Source organism: Pan troglodytes, chromosome 9 (genome assembly GCF_028858775.2).
Source record: "Pan troglodytes isolate AG18354 chromosome 9, NHGRI_mPanTro3-v2.0_pri, whole genome shotgun sequence".
Lineage (NCBI taxonomy): Eukaryota > Metazoa > Chordata > Mammalia > Primates > Hominidae > Pan > Pan troglodytes.
Genome location: NC_072407.2, coordinates 97196496 through 97213476, shown reverse-complemented (window position 1 = coordinate 97213476; position 16981 = coordinate 97196496). Strand labels below are relative to the sequence as shown.

The 16981-nt window shown below is 44.4% G+C and overlaps 1 protein-coding gene across 2 annotated transcripts in view; it reads right to left on the bottom strand.

The window, feature by feature from the left end:
• Positions 1 to 16351, bottom strand: part of ENDOD1 (endonuclease domain containing 1) — a 42919-nt gene extending 26568 nt beyond the window's left edge. The window contains exon 1 of one of the 2 annotated variants that reach the window (XM_009424021.5): positions 15898 to 16351. In XM_009424021.5, the coding sequence (XP_009422296.1) occupies positions 15898 to 16197 (300 nt within the window). In that variant the 5' untranslated portion in view covers positions 16198 to 16351. Of the gene's footprint in view, positions 1 to 15467; positions 15658 to 15897 lie in introns of those variants that run through there. The other variant, XM_016921838.4, reaches the window with a different exon arrangement.
• Between the last annotated feature and the right edge of the window lie 630 nt (positions 16352 to 16981).

Genomic DNA, 16981 nt, shown 5'->3' with positions numbered 1-16981 from the left:
AATGGGAAGGCGGGAAGAGAGAGGGACCAGATCATACATTCATTCCCTTGCTTCCCTGCCTGGCGGCTGTGGCTCTGGCTCTGGCTGAATTTTTGTACAGACACGGCTCTCACCAGGCTCCTACCCTTACCCCACAGGCCTAGGATGGTCACAGCTTCCTGCTGTTGCTAGTCCCTAGGTGCATCCCCATAACTGGTTGGCTCTCTTAATTCTTGTGCCTTCTGCATCCATGGATTCCACAACTGTGGATCAAAAATATTCAGGGAAAAAATTTAATAATACAACAATAAAAATAATGCAAATTAAAAAGGAATGAGATCTTGTCCTTTGCAGGGACATGGATAAAGCTAGGAGCCATTATCTTCAGCAAACTAACGCAGGAACAGAAAACCAAACACCGCATGTTCTCACTTATAAGTAGGAGCTGAACAATGAGAACACATGGACACAGGGAGGGGGAAAATACTCACTGGGGAAGGGTGGGCTGGGGGGAGAACATTAAGGAAACAAGCTAACGCATGTGAGACTTAATACCTAGGTGATGGGCTGTTAGGCACCGCAAACCACATGGCACACATTTACCTATGTAACAAACACACATCCTGCACATGCACCCCGGAACTTAAAAAAAAATAGAATAATTCAAAAAAATAAGACAGTATTACAACTATATACAGAGCATTTACATTGTACCAGGTATTATAAGTAATCTACAGATGATTTCAAGTATACAGGTAGATGTACCTAAGTTATGGCAAATACTATGCCATTTTACATAAGGGACTTGAGCATGAAGAATTTGGTATCCACAGGGAGTCCTGGAACCAATCCCTCAAGGATACCAAGAAACAACTGTAGTTTCCTCATTAAACCCTGTTGGTTAGACTATTTTGAGAGTGCCATCTGTTTCCAGCCAGGCCCCTGACTGATATGGCCCCAGTGAAATCTTTTCCAAGGCTCAACTCACCCGGTCCTGGGAGATATATCCACAACCAAGTATTTCTGACACTGTCTCTGAAAGAGTAGCATTTCTTACACATGACCCTCTCCCACCCACCTCCATGCCAGTCACAACCAAGGGCCACCCAATCTGGCCAGCAACCAACCATATGGCTCTCTTGGGTTTTCAGTATAAGAAACTTAGTGACTGACAACAGCCAGTGAAGGGTGTGAAGGCTCCTAGATGCACTTTGGGGTTGGCAGCCAGGCTGAGCCATGGGAAAGCCAAACTGTTTAAAAGAGAGAAGATACAGACAGGGTAGGAAAAAGACCCTGAAGACTCTGTGGGACCCTTTGGTTTCTAGAAGGTTCCCAAGTCTGGTTCCTTTGAGCTCAGTGTGTATCTCTTTTCCCGTGCCTGTGAATCTACCTGTGATATCCTTCAACAGCCCTGCCCTTCCCTTGAGTAAGCTTGGATAAGTTTTATGATTCATGCATCAATGAATTTGAAATATCAGAAATACTATCCTTATGAGAACCCAGTAAGGCCTTTGAGGGAATAGGGATATGAATCTTGCAAGCAATGGAACCTTCTAAACTCCAGGATTAAAACTGGGGAACCAATGAAGATGAAGAGATAAGTTGTCTTTCTTTCTTTTTTTTTTTTTTTTTTTTAAGACAGGGTCTCACTCCAGTTGCCCAGGCTGGAGTGCAGTGATGCGACCTCAGCTCACTGCAGCCTCGACCTCCCAGGATGAGGTGATCCTCCCACTCAGCCTCCCGAGGAGCTGGGATTACAGGCATGTGCCACCATGCCCAGCTAATGTTTTCTATTTTTGGTAGAGACGGGGTTTCCCCACATCCAGGCTGGTCTGAAACTCCTGGATTCAAGCAATCCACCAGCCTTGGTCTTTCAAAGTCCTGGGATTACATGTGTGAGGCACTGCACCCAGCTGGGACAAGTTGTCTTGATCCCGTAAGTCTGGGAGCAGATCAGAGGGGGCAACCCAGGGGACAAAGAGAAGAAATTTCTACCAAATTATTCTAAAGAGAAGAGGGGTAACAATAACAGAGGATAGCACAGAGCCACTGAATCCAGACTAAAAGCTGTGGGCAGTCATGAGCAAGGTGGTGACAGAGCAGGTGTGAAATGAAGGGCACTGCAGCAATAACACCCCACAGACACAGGAGCATTACACTCATCCTAGCTGTCCACAAGTCAGACACGGTCTGGGAAGCAAAGGTTACTTATTCATTCAACATGCTTAACATATATGCGCCGAGTGTTTAGGCACAATGCAAACTGCTTTTTGCACACATTGTCTCCCTGAATCTTAACTCCTCTGTAGGAGAGGGACAATTTATTAGTCCCATGCCACAGATGGGGAACTGAGCTCTAAGAGATTTGGTAGCATTTCCAAGGTCACACAGCTGATAAATGGCAGAGGTGGGACTCCTACTACAAAACCCATTTTCTTAACCACTCTGCATGTTTAATCCTTGCCCCTTAGCGGCTAACAATCTAGTGAGAGAGAGTTAAGTAAACCAGTTCTTGGTCATGATCTGCCTTTCCGATTAAGTAATAAGACACCCAAGGGCAGGGACTGTGTCTTGTTCCAGGATGACATCTTGGATTCCTATTTCTTGATTTAGTCCTAAGATCTCAATAAACGGTTTTGATGCTGATGAAAATGACAACACTGATGAAATCAGTAGCAGCTGGATGTCTGAGGACTAATCCTTTGCAACACTATGAGTCTAGAGCTGCTGACCAGGAATGAATAAATAAATAAAAAGATAACCAAGCAAACAAATAAACAAGGTGAGTTTGTTTCCGTTACTGAAGCTTCTTGTAATTCCATGCCTACTTCTTAAACCCCAATTCACTGGTAGAGAAGGGAACAAAGTCATGATAAACTCTTGTCTTTGATTGGTTGTGACCACATTTATTGTAGAAATGAATGGTTAGACTCACTGAGAGGAAACACACACACACACACACCCACTCTGCCTAGTTCCTTAGCTTCCTCTTTAACTGTGGGAGAAATTGAAAAATAGAATGGTACCCAATATTGACAGCAGTGAAAGCAACAGCAGTAACAAGCCTGGCCAATAAGCTACCTGGGCATGGAATTGGAGTCTGAGAGACATCACTGTCAACTCAATTATGAGTCGCTCTCATCTGAAAACTGGGAAAGTCCACAGCCTGTCTCTATACAAGATTATAACCATAATAAATAGCCTTTCTCCAAAGCCAGCTGGCAAAATTCACCCTTCATTTTAAAGATCTTAAAGATCATTAGAGAAGGGGACTTAACAGCCCTTAACTCTTTTCCGTAACATAATAACTCTCATTTTTGTATCCAACCTAAATCCTCCTCAAGTTATTTAAGCTTAGCACTTCTTTGTTTGTTTGTTTGTTTTTGTTTTTGAGACAGAGTCTTGCTCTGTCAGCCAGGCTGGAGTGCAGTGGTGCGATCTCAGCTCACTGCAACCTCCGTCTCCCAGGCTCAAGGGATTCTCCCACCTCAGCCTCCCAAGTAGCTGGGATTACAGGCATGTGCCACCACGCCCAGCTAATTTTTGTAATTTTAGTAGAGACAGGGTTTCACCATGTTGGCCAGGCTGGTCTCGAATTCTTGACATCAGGTGATCCACCCGCCTCGGCCTCCCAAAGTGCTGGGATTACAGGCATGAGCCACCATGCCTGACCACCTTTTTTTTTTTTTTTTAAGCAGGAAAGAGCCATCTGCTTCACGATGATATGTAATAAATATAATTTGAGGTTAATAAAATTTACCCTTAGGCAAAATAATTTCCCTTTTTTTCTCCTGGGTTTTCTCCTGGGCTTTAAGAAGGTAGCTCTTCTTCAAGGCCCTCTAAATGTGAGGCCAAATGGCAGTAGGCTTTAGTAACAGAACACCAGATTAGAAATGTGGAGATCTGTCAGCTCTGCTGCTTACTGGCCTTGTGACTTCGGGCAGACCAGTGACTCCCTGGGCCTCTGCCTCCTCTTCTTTAAGAGGAAAAGGATAATGCCCTTCTGTGCAGGAACAGGGAAGGAGAAGGAAGGTCGGATTTTTTCAAGCCACCTGTGAGTTATATATTCTTGAAAGAAATATGCAATGTAGCTGGACAACTGAAAATGTCTGTGGAAGAAAAAAATTAAAGAAAAATTAAAAAGGAAAATATGAGGTAGACTTTATATTTGAAGTCCTGAGGTCTTCTATTTCTAAGTTAAAATGCTTAATAAAATAAATTGTTCACATTTATGTGCAAACTCACCTACTAAAGGGGTCCCTACACTCTTCTCCATTGGTATGGTGGTTGTTTGAGGGGCTTATTAGATGTGGCCTCATAGAGTTCAAAGAAATGCTGAACCTTGGGAACTAGAATAAAAGTTATGAAATAGTCCGTGTGTCTCTAGGTGTTATGGAAATTTCTAGAATGTTACATAAATACACACAAATTGTAAAGACTGAGTATCTTTCAGAAGTGGGAGCTTTTCTTTATACAGTTCTGAAATGCTAAAAAAAATTTTCACCATAAGCATATGTTATTTTTATAATCTTAAAAAACTAAGTATTGTAAATAACAACCACTACCACCGAGACAATAAAAAGATTAGTTGAAAACTGTCTGTACGTGTAGATCTAGGCTGCTGTGCCATAATAAGAACAGGATTGCACAGCTCGCACATTTTACTGCCACTGCTCAATCCATATTTGCCAAGTGCTCACTGTTCAACAACATTTTTTTGATCACAAACTAAGTGCTGGAATTACGCTAGACCAGGGTTTGGCAAACTCTAGCTCATGAGCCAAATCCAGCCCACCACCTGTTTTCATAAATTAAGTTTTCTTGGAACATAGCCATACTCATTCATTTATGTATTGTCTGTGGCTGTTCTGTGCTAAAATAGCATAGTTGAATAGTAGCAACAGAGACAATATGGCCCACAAAGCCCGAAATATTTACTATTTAGCCCTTCACAGAACAAGTTTGCTGTCTTTGTGTTAGACAACCAGGATTCAATGGTGAGCACCAATAGTCCTGGCCCCTGCCTTCAGGGAACTTAGAATCTAGTTGGGTGCCACTCAATTAGTCACACAAATGAAAGTATAATTGCAACTTATTAGCAAAGAAAGGTGTGTTTGGTGCTACTAGAGAGTATCATGGGCAGTTGACCTACTTGGGAATATCACGGAAGGCAAAAAAAAAAAAAAAAAAAAAAAAAAAAAAAAAAAAACACCCAGCAGGTACAAAGATCTATGATAGGAGAGAACATGGACATTTTAAAAAGAAAAAAAAAAGTAGGCTGGGCATGCTGGCTCACACCTGTAATCCAGCACTTTGGAAGGCCGATACAGGAGGATCACTTGAACTCAGAAATTTGAGACCAGCCTGGGCAACATAGCAAAACCCCATCTCTACAAAAAGCAAAAAAAAAAAATACATAAAATTAGCCAGACGTGGTGGCACATGCCTGTGGTCTACTCAGGATGCTGAGGTGGGAGGATCGCTTGAGCCCAGGAGGCAGAGGCTGCAGTGAGCTGAGATCGCACCACTGCACCCAAGCCTGGGCAATAGAGCAAGACCCTGTCTCAAAAAATAATAATAATAAAAACCAGAAAGAAGCCAAAGTGGCCAGAGTTAAAGACCTGCAAGTTGAGTGAAACCAGATAAGGCTGGAAAGGGAAGGGACACAGATTATGCAGGATAAGGAGCTGTGTAGAGCACGATAAGGAGCTGTGTCCTTATCTGAAGAGCACTGGGGAGTCCTGAAGGGTTTCCAAAGAGGCCTTCAGAGTAGAGAAAGGATAGAGGAGAACCAGGTGGAATGGGTTAACCAGTCAGGAAGCTGTCTTGCAGAGACTTAGATAGATGATGGGAACTTGGGCCCCAGAGTTCAGATAAGTCTGTGCAGGACTCGTATAGGAGGGAAGTCTGTCCACTAAGGAGCAGAAAGTAAGGTCATCAACCACCCCAAACACCTCATGTCTATGAAGGAGATGTATCTGGTTCTATGATGGATACTATGGCTCTAGATACAATGGAGATATCCAAGAATGAGAATAAAAGTTTTTTATGGTTCACAAACTTGGCTTTCCTTTCCCTGTGTTTCTGCGTGTCCCGAGAACATAGTGGATGACCAATCTTTCAGAAACATCAACCATAGATATTTCATTATGGGGTTCCTATTTAACCATGCATCCTGGTCCATTTAATCAACAAAGTTGACTTGGATCAATTCCTTCCCTTAGTTATAAACACTAAGATAACAGCAAGCAGATTTCCTGAAACCAGTGCTGCCATCTCACAAACATAGAGGGAAGGCACATTTACCAAGCTGTGATAAAGTCGGTATAGAGACAAATGCAAGAACCTGCAAAGGTGAAGGACTTTAACTTACTAAACAGTCATAAAGGAAAAAGGAATTTTGGCACGTTCAAGGAGGTATATGTTCTGAGTTAGAGCAAAGTCCCTCCTCTTGTCCCAAAGTAGGACTTACTGCATTACTGGGTTATTAAGTTTAAGTGTTCTGCTGGTCTTCCTTCCTGGGAGCCAAGCTGGCTGCAGAGAAGGAGCTCCTGAACAGACTAGGGCTGGATGATGGATGTGTGGGTCTGCCACCTCTGCTCAAGGAGCGGAGCTCTGGAGGGTGTAGTCGGCCTGGGCACCTCCTTCCCACCCCTAGGGACAGCTGGCATTGAGACAGGAGATGGGCTCTCCTCAGGCTCATGCACCACATCCAATCCAACAGCCTGTCTGGCAGCAATGTCTCCATACGCCCAGAGATGCAAGACTCTATCCCCTACCCTCTTATCTCCGCTACTCACTGAGATGCAGGGGACAAAATCTGTTGCTCAACAGAGTTAACACAGTTTTTGGGTGATCCATTTTTCCCAGCTCTAACCTGGTGCCTTATGGAAAATGTCTGCTTGCATAAGGATAATAGGAAGAGCTCAAGATGGATCAGTATAGAACAAGACTGTACAAGGGGGCAGAGCACCCTCAGCCCAATGGAGTACTTGCAATAACCCCACCCTTCCTATAGCCACAAAGGTACACCTGGAGGTGGTGAGCCTCTGATATTCATGGGCGTGTGACTGCCAGAGCTAGAAACACACCCTCTATAAAATCCTGGTAAATGAACATGTGAACTTTTAAAAGATAAACTTCATTCAAGAGCATTCAATAGGAGCTCACCCAACACATCAACAGGTTTGTAACAGAAGCAGTCCATGTGTGCTCTGGTGTCAGACAGCTCAGGTTCAAACCCCAGCCCCACCACTTCTTAGCTGTGTAAAAATGCAATAGTAGTTTAACCTCTCTGGGCCTGTTTCCTCCTCTAAGAAGGATAATAATAGTACCTATTTCTGATGATGCTGAGGATTACATGAAAATACATGTGAAAAAAAAATACTAGAAAAGTGCCTCCTGCTATATGATAAGCATCCAATGAGCTCTAGACTGTACTTACTTGAAGGTCCATTGAATACCTGAAGGTATCTCACACTCAGAGTGTCCAAAACTGAGTACCTTTTCCTCCTACAGCTGTATCAAAGTATAACTGATATACAAAGAATTGTACATATTTAATGTGATGAATTAAATGTGCAATAAATACGTAATAACCCATCACATAATTAATGTGCTGGGTTTGGATGTATGCAAATACCCATGGTACAATCACAACAACCAAGGAAGGAGACATGTCCAACACCTCTCATACTTTCCTTGTGTCCTTTTGTTTGTTTTGTGTGCATATTAAGAAAACTTACTATGAAATCTACTCTCTAAACAAATTTTGAAGTGCACAATACAATATCGTCAACTATAGGCATTACATTGTACAGCAGATCTCTAGAACTGATTTATCCCATATAACTGAAACTTGATACCCATTAAACAAGAGCTCCTCATCTTCCCCACCCCTCAGCCCCTGGTAGCCACTACAGGTTGAGCATCTCAGATCTGAAAATCCAAAATCCAATATGTTCCAAAATCCAAAGCTTTTTGAGTACTGACATGACATTCAAAGGAAATGCTCATTAAAGCATTTCAGATTTCAGATTTCCAGATTTGGGAGGTTCAGCCACAAATTCCAAAATCCAAAAACAAATCCTCAAACTGAAACACTTCTGGTCCCAAGCATTTCAGATTAGGGATACTCAACCGGTATTATATTCTTGCTCTTATGAACAAAAGCGAGTTCTTGATATGGCCCCCAAACAGCCCCTCCTTTTGTATCCTTGTCTTATTCATGACAACTCCATTCTTCTGATTATTCAGGCCCAAACCCTTGGAGTCATCTCTTCCCTTTCTCTCACTCCAAAGACTATGAGCTCTTTCTTCACAATATATCCAGAATATACAGTGCTATCATCTTGATCCAAGATACTACTGTCGCGTCAGATCACTGAAACCTCCTAACTGGTTTCTTTGCTTCTGCCCTTAACACCACATGTCTATTCTCAATGCAGCAGCCAAAATGGTCCTATTTAAATGTAAGCCAGATCACATTGAAACTCTCTGCTCAGAACCCTGCATAATTGCTTCCCACTTCACACACAGTAAAACCCCAATATTTTACAAATAGCTCAGAAGAATCTAAATGATCTGCCCTCTCCTTCCCCACTTCTCTGACCTCATCTCCTGCTACTCTCTTCATTTATGCTTCTCTAGCCAAACCAGCCTCTTAGTTCTTTCTCAACACACTCATGCCTCCGGGCCTTTGCAATTACCATTCCCTTTACCCAGAACGTTTTCCCCCTCTATAGATGCCTGCATAATTGGCTTTCTTACTTCTTTCATGTCTATACCCAAAAGTCATCTCCTCAGTGATCTCTTCCCTGGATGGAAACCTTGTTTTAAACTTCACCTTTTCCTTGATATCTCATAGCCTCCTTCCTTGCTTTTTCTCCTTAACACTTATCACTGTCTAATATGCCTTTTTTTTTTTTTTTTTTTGAGACAGTGTCTTACTCTGTCCCCCAGACTGGAGTGCAGTGGCATGATCTCAGCTCACCACAGCCTCTACCTCCCAGGCCCAAATGATCCTCCCACCTTAGCCTCCATGAGTAGTTGGGACTACAGGTGCATGCCAGCACACCTCGCTAATTTTTGTAGAGATGGGTTTTTGCCATGTTGCCCAGGCTGGTCTCGAACTCTTAGGCTCAAATGATCAGACCGCCTTGGCCTCCCAAAATACTGGGATTACAGGCATGAGCCACCGTGCTTGGCACCTTGTCTTTTATTTATTTATTTTATAATCTATATTCTCTATTAGATATAAACCCTATGAGAGTAGGTATTTTTGTCTGTTTGGTTCACTGCTCTCTTTCCAGGGCTTAGAATAGTGCCTCACACATAGCAGATGCTCAATAAAGATTTGTTGACTAAAATGAATTGACAGAGGGCTCAGGGCTTTCTTAAAGCATTAGGTGTCCCTGCCAACTGGAAGTCAATAAAAACTGAAGACCAATCAGCCCTTAAAGTATAAGTCAACTGAAACATGTAATTACATTTATATTTTCAAATAATATTTCAGCCATCTGTTTATTCTACAAAGTAAAATGTACCCATATTTTCAGCTTTGATTAAAAATATAAACTACCCTCTGTTTGACCTTTTGATTGAGCCACACTTCTGTTCAGCACTAGGTCAATGAAGCATGACTGGAATATTAAACGGTGCTTCCTATTCTTGGTTCAGCCTATGAGTCAGTTTCTTTTTCATTTCTCCTTCCTTTCAGTGGCCAAATAGATATATCGACAGGCAATGAATTATTACTATGACAGATGTTAAGTTTCATGAAAATGAAAGGGTAAGTCACCATTCAGAAGATATAACATGCATCTTGAAGGAGGAAATTTGAAAAAAAAAAAAAAAAAGCTTTCTTGACTAACAGTAATTCTAGAAGATAGACCAGATAACTGAAAACAAATGCTACTGGCAAATAAGAGGATTTACTTTCTAAAATTTTCACTTTCAGAGATGAGAGTTTAAAAGGAAGAGAAATTTTATGCCCAAAGAATAGAATCTCAATTCCCCAAGGAAAGCTCCATTCAATCACCATGAATCACCAGTAACGGAGCTAAAAGAAATCTGAAGCTGGCATTTACAGAATGGTATGTTAGTAGTGAAACCATAAACCATCCAAAGAACTGGATTAAAAATAAAATAACAAGTCTAGTCAGCCAGTTTGGATTCTGGAGAGAAAAAACTAACATTTTAGTTAGAAAATAGTGTGATAGAGAATAAAGAGAGTTAAGAGCTTTGGATTTGGGCAGTCATAAACTCCTGTCCAGGTTTTGCCATCTAGAAGCTGTGTGACCTTGGATAAGTTACTTAACTACTCCAAACCTCAGTTTCCTAAACTATAAAACACAGGTCATAATACCTAGAGTTGTTATAGAGATGAGATGAGTTAGAATGTGAAGACCTTTGACATGGTAAGGGATCAATAAATGATAGTTCCTTGCCTAGATTGTCCAGATATAAGTCTAAACTGAAAGAATAGTATAGGGAATTGTCACCACTGGACTGCTTCAGGACAGACGTCCCTGAAATATTCTGCCAACGTAGGTAAATACCTTAACTTGATCCTGAGAATGGCCTGCAAAACAAAAGGAAACACTAAATCCAAAGGTGAAGAAAAAGCCAGAAGGGAAAAATTCAACAAAGGATAGCATGTGTGGTCCCTGTTTTGCTGTGTGCATCACAGTAAGGAAGAAATTGTGAGTGACTGCTTTTGGAACCATCCCCTGGGTCAGGCACTTCCCAGTCTTATCCAGTCTCAGCACAATAGACTGGAATGCCATTGCTCACTGTTTTCTGACAACACACTTCTTGGTTTTCCAGGACAGAGAGGGTGGAGATGTCTTTGGTACCTGTTTGGTTTGTTTTTGCTTTTAATCACTCAAATCCACCCTCCATCCATTCATTCAATCTTCCACACATTTCATCTCTCATCATGCATTTATGAAGCATCTACTGTATGAATGTGGGACATACACCAAGCATTTGAGAAGATACATGGATAGATATTTTACATTTTAGGAGAGATTTGCAGAATTGTAGGTGTCACCTATCTAATCCAACATTCCATTTGTGTGTGTGTGTGTGTGTGTGTGTGTGCGTGCACACGCCTAGCACCTACTGAAGTAACATCTTATATACATATTAATATTTACTAAGAGTTTACCATATTCCAGGTACCATGCCACATGCTCTCATGTGTTATCTTGTTTATTTGTCACAACCTCTCTATAAACACTTTTACAACCTTTAATGAACAGATCCAAAAAATGGGGCTGGAAGTCACATAGCTTGTAAATGGAAGAGCAGGGATCTGAATTAAGTCTCTTAATTAAGGAGTAAGAATCAGGATTGTCCTGTTCACTGCATTCCTTACACAGAGATTTAAGTGTATGATGCTCTATATATCTGTTCTCTGACACAATGAAAAGAAGGCTGAGGTTGGAACAAATTGAACAGTATTTCTGTTTCAGGTTGTAGAAGCCATGGATGGAAATTAAAAATCAAGGACTTAATCAAGGTTCTAACTTGAGACAACCGTTTGCATTTACTAAGATCTGAAGTAAGACCTCACTGTGCCCTCCAGGAAAATGTGTTTGCAGTTAACCAGAATATCCCCTTCATTCCAGAGTAAACTGACACTTGAGCAACCTTTATGCAGCCAAGTAAGTGCTCCCACTTGTCCTATGACTGTCAGAAAATAGAAGTGGAGTAGAAATTAGAATTCTCACATAAAAGATGAAAATTAGAGTCCTAAGACCATTAACGCAGTGGATCCATCGTGAGATCAAAGAATCTCCACAGTGTATCAGAAGAGTAATCAGTAATGAGTTCAAAAATAAGCTGTGTGACCCTAAAACACCTCAGTTAACCTCCCTTAGCCAGTTTCCTCCTTTCTACAATGAAGATAATATCTACCTCACAGTATTTTTTAAGATTGAACAAATATACACTATTGTTACTGAATATATAAATTATATATTATATAATTAATATGTATAATATATAATATATATTATATAATTTATATATTCAGTTCCTTCCATGTTTATAAAATGATAGAGCTTTATATGTTGGCTTCTGGCATAAATCAGCAATGCACTTTAGAAAGGTATCATTGGTATCTTACCTAAAAATTCTTCCATTAAGTGGAAAGGAGTCAACAAACTAAAAGGTTTGAGGCTTCCTGCACTAAACCAGAATCCAGTTCTCAGGTTTCTGGAGTCTTGACTAGAACTTCTCCAAACCATCTCCTGGAGGCAGAGCAGAGATCAAAATCATTTGGGATAGTTTCAAAGGCCAAAGCTAAGACTGATGGAGTGGCTGCAGAGCAGGGTTCCAGCTCTGCATAGGGAGCATGTTTGTAACAGTTGCTGCTGGCCAGCCATGGTGCAAGCTTCTGAAACAGGAAGCGCCCCACTGAGAAAACTGAAGCAGAACATCTCACCTGCTCCTGCCTGATGGATCCTCCCAACATCAAATTATTTTATTCAACACTTATCGCGTGCTTTCTATAAGCTGGGCACTAGGAAAAGAATGAGTAAGATCCTCAAGGGCTCAAGTTGGGGAGACAGATACATAAGCAGATAATTACAAAACAACATGGTAAGTATGAAAATAGAAAAACTATAAGAGCACTGAAGGGGTGAACCTAACTTGGGAGGTGGATACAGTTCAGGTGGGGAATTCTTTCTGGAGGAGGTGACACCTCAGCAGAGTCTTAAAGGATGGAGTAAGGGCAGGAAGTGAAGGATAAGATGGGGTCTGTGTAGAAAGGGAATTTGGGCAAAGGGAATCAGCATGAGCTAAGAAACAGACATCACAAACAGTCTGGTTTATGACAGGAACTCCAGGCAGCTGGATAATGCTAGAACATAAAATATGAGGGTGGGGCATGGTGAGAAACTAGATTGGAGCTGGAGACAGGAGCTAGGCTATGGAGGGCCTGTAAACTGCATTCTGCAGTGTGAACTTTGTCCTGTAGGGGCTGGGCAGGCAACACTTTACAGATTTTAAGCACAAGAGTGACTAAGTTTCTGTGATCTTTGACTTAGGAGATTCTTTTCAAAGGGAAACTGCAGTGTGGCCTCAAAAGCTGCTGAACTGGGCTTTGGGAATTCAGTGTCACTGCTGCCCTGCCTGACTCATCACTGGAGGCAAGCACTGAGTTCCTTTGGTCTCCTGCCTCTTCCTCCCCTGTGTGCGGGTCCTCTTGGTAACACTGACCTCATAAAAAGGTGATGTGGGTACAAGGAGACTTAGCATTATAAAATGCTTGGAAGCCGCCAAGGGTACACATTGAGCCCTGAGCATCTTTCTGCAGTGGGGATCTTGGCTGGGAGGCAGGGCCTCAGGGAGCAGGCAACAGTGGGGGCAGGTTTGCTGCAGTGCACTCCAGGCCCAGCTGCACCTCACACCTCCTCCTCCCTCCCTCTCTCCCAATACTCTCTGGATCCTGGCTGACTTGACTTGAGGTTGAGGGGGTGGGTGTGGGAGGCCAACCACCTTGCAGGGAAAAGCATCCTGCAGTGCTCAGCCACAGTGACCATTCTGACCTCTCAGCACAGCAGGAACTCAGGCCCCTTGTACTCTTCAGAACCGCTGTACATCTTACCTCTCAAGCTGCCATTTGTAACTATTTCCACCCTCCCTTCCCATCTTCTTTAATCTCCACAGTCCCCTTCCTCATTATCTCACCCAGGGTCTCCATGTTACCTGGTTCCCTGTACTTCTTTCTGTCAAACTATGCTCCTTTACGACTCACTCCTTCCCTAGCTGCATAAATGGCTCTGCCTCCCTAAGCCTTCCTTGGTGGCTCCTCCCCACCTGATCCCTCCCTTCCATGATTCCTTTTTATTCTGAGCAATTGAGTGCATTCATCTATTTGTATTAGTTTACCTGTTCCAACTTCTTCATGCACAAATCCCTGAATCTGCCATGCCTTTCTCACTCATGATGTTTGTTCCCTCTGCTTGAAATGTCCTCCTCCTTGCCTCCCTTCTAAACTCTGCCTTATCTTTCCACACACAGCACAAATGTCATCCTGACCCTAAGGCTTGCTTCCATCACCTCGAAGACAGATTAAATCTAATAGGACTTTGTTCACCTTTATTAAATTATGGTTTTTTGCTTAGGTCATAGCAACAGCTAGTACTTAGTACTCATGTGTCACACACCTGAGAACTTTATATATGGTAACTCATTAAATCTTCACACCACCCTATGCTATTATCTCCAATTTAACCTGCCCAAGTTCATAGCTAGTCAGTGGAGCAACTAGGATATGAACCCACATAGCATGGCTCTAATCAGATACTACACCACCTCTCCACCCAGCAAACTCCACCTGCAGATCAGGTAGCCTTTGTTCCAGAACTGCACTCAGATCTCTTGGTATCCCAAATATCTGGCACACAGCAGGAGTCACTAAATGTGTTCTGAATTTAACTGAAATTTGTTTAGCATGCATTCCCATGATTTCCTCAGACGTATGTTCTGTCTCCCCAAGCTGTCCATGAGATCAAGGGGAAAGAACTAGCTCATCTGTTTTCTTCGCAGGCACACAATCACAATGCAAGATGAGAGGTGGGGAACACCCTGTGAGCTCTAGGGGTGCAGCTGGTGGAAAACTAATTTTGGATTTAAATGTGTCTTGTGTGTGCAACTGACAACGTCTTTTTCACACGCCTGATCTCGACAAGTGTTATCAACAGTTGAGGTAGGTGGAAGGATGTGAGGAAGATAAGAAAACTAGGTGCAGATTGTTTGAGACCTGGCCAAGACCTCAGAGCTAGAAATATCTGAATGAGATTACAACCCACAGGCTCTGAATAAAGCACCTGAAAGCCAGCCTCCTGTCCACTGGTGTGGTCCTGGGCAGCTGTGGCCGTCAGGAAAGGGAGAGCGTTGGGTCAGCTCTTCCCCCAGCAGCCTGGGCAGGGGTGGGAGGCTGGTGAGAGGGCAAAGGGGAGTCTGGCAGGGTGTTCTAGAGAGGAGGCCAACTGAGGAGAAGTATTAAGAGCAGGCCAGCAGGTTCGGAAGACTCTGAGGGCTTCTCAAGTGTTTGGTCACCTTTACCAGACGGGACAGAACACCATGAGAGGTGACATGATTTCCTAGTGGTATGATAATATAGATATGAAGAGTCAGGAAAAACTGGCTTATCTTTCCATCAGTTGGAGGTAGTCAATGTTTCCCTGTCATTTTTAACTACCCCATTGCGTTTCTAAAAATCTGTATCTTTATTTCATTGTTCTAATTCAACACAACCGCAGATCGAATTTACTCAATGCCGTGGTAGAGGAAGGATTTTCAGGCTAGGATGAGCTCTGCAGAAGAGAAGCTTTACTTAGTAGAAAAGGCAGTGAATTTCTAGACAAAGACCTGCCCCATCTTACTAACTGGGTAGTCTTCCATATGTCTCTTCACCCCCTGGGTTTATCTCCTCTTCTGTAAAATGGGGATGAAAATGCCCACCTACCCACCTCCAAATGAGTGCTATGGCAATAACTTGCACGAAGGCCTGTGAGCGCCCAGCCTAGGCTTTCTGCGGATCTGAACGGTCTCCAGGGTCTCTGTATCAAGCTCTTCACCATTCAGGAATGAAACACTGCGGATGTCTGCTCAGAACTGCAGGGAGAACCTCCTCCCACAGGGGACCTCCCGCCCCTGCAGCTCATGAAGTGAAGGCTCGCAGATCGCCAGGCTCTTATTGTAGCCTCGACAGGGGGCGAGGCAGGCTAAACTCCGGGGACGCAACAGGGTGGACCTGGAACCCGGGTTTCTTGGCCCAAGGCACCGAAGGCGTAGGGATTGCTGTTCCCGGCCCGCCCCTCGCGGTAGCTGCAACTGGGGGCAAGTCCAGCGGCACGGTCTCCGGCGCGCGCAGCCCGGCTCGGGAACCACTTCGCTTACCTGCGGCTCCACCAGCCATCGCTGCTCGGCGCCGCCGGGCGCAGGGCGCGGGGCGCGGAACGCGGAGTACACGGGGATGCGGTCCCGGGTGCTGTAGAGGGTGGCGAAGCGCTCAGCACCCTCCGCGCGCTGACAGATCTTCACGTGGGAATCGGCCGCCAGCCCCGCAGGCGGGGTCCCGGCGTAGAAGAACTTGTCACATTCGCCAAAGCCGGCTTCCTCCTCGCCCACGAGCCGGCCTTCCAGCAGCCCAGCCAGGGCGAAGAGGCTGCCCAGCGCGAGCCAGCGCGCGGTGCCCATGGCGGCCTCTGCGAGCGCGGCGGGGCCGAGCGGCTGGGCTGCCGCGGCGCGAGCTCTGCAGGCTGGGCGGGGAGCGCACTACGCAGCCGAGCAGGGTAGGGAAGGGAAGTCGCAACCTAGGCGCGGCGCTCTGCGGAGCCGGGCGGGGCGGCCCGGGCGGCGGGGGCGGGTCCGCGTCGGGAGGCCGCGCCTCCCTCCCTGAAGATGGCTGCAGAGGCCCAGGGCCGGGCTGCGAGATGCTGACAACGTACCCTGGGCTGCGCCCGGGACTGGAGACGCGGGTCACCTGCCGCCGCGCCGCCTGGTCTCAGCAGTCCGGGGGACGCGCGCTACCAAGAGTGGAGAATCCGAGTGGGGCGGGCCTAGTCCCGGGGCTGGGAAGAGATAGTCGCATGGACTGGGCGCCAAGAAGCCTGCTGATCGCGCGCGCCCCACGGCCGCCCTGGTGATGCAGAGGGGTGGCGTGAGATGCTCGTGGAGCTGCGGCTGGTTCGGAGTGGATGGGCAGAGTTCCCCTCTGAAATTTCATGAAGATGCGTCTCCCACTCTCCACCGAAGTACTCAACGGCCAGCACACGCATACAATTTTGATGCAGTTTTTTGTTTTTTGTTACGTTTTTTTAGTTCACCAGAAACTCAGAGAGTAAAGAAATACTGTTAAAGGAAGTTCCTAAACTAGGCAGACAGTATAACCCTGTGTGGTTTTCTTGGTGCAAGTGTTAGAAACAAAACCGATACCAAGCAAGGAAGGAGGACAGCCAACGTCATTGGTCAACAGGTTGGC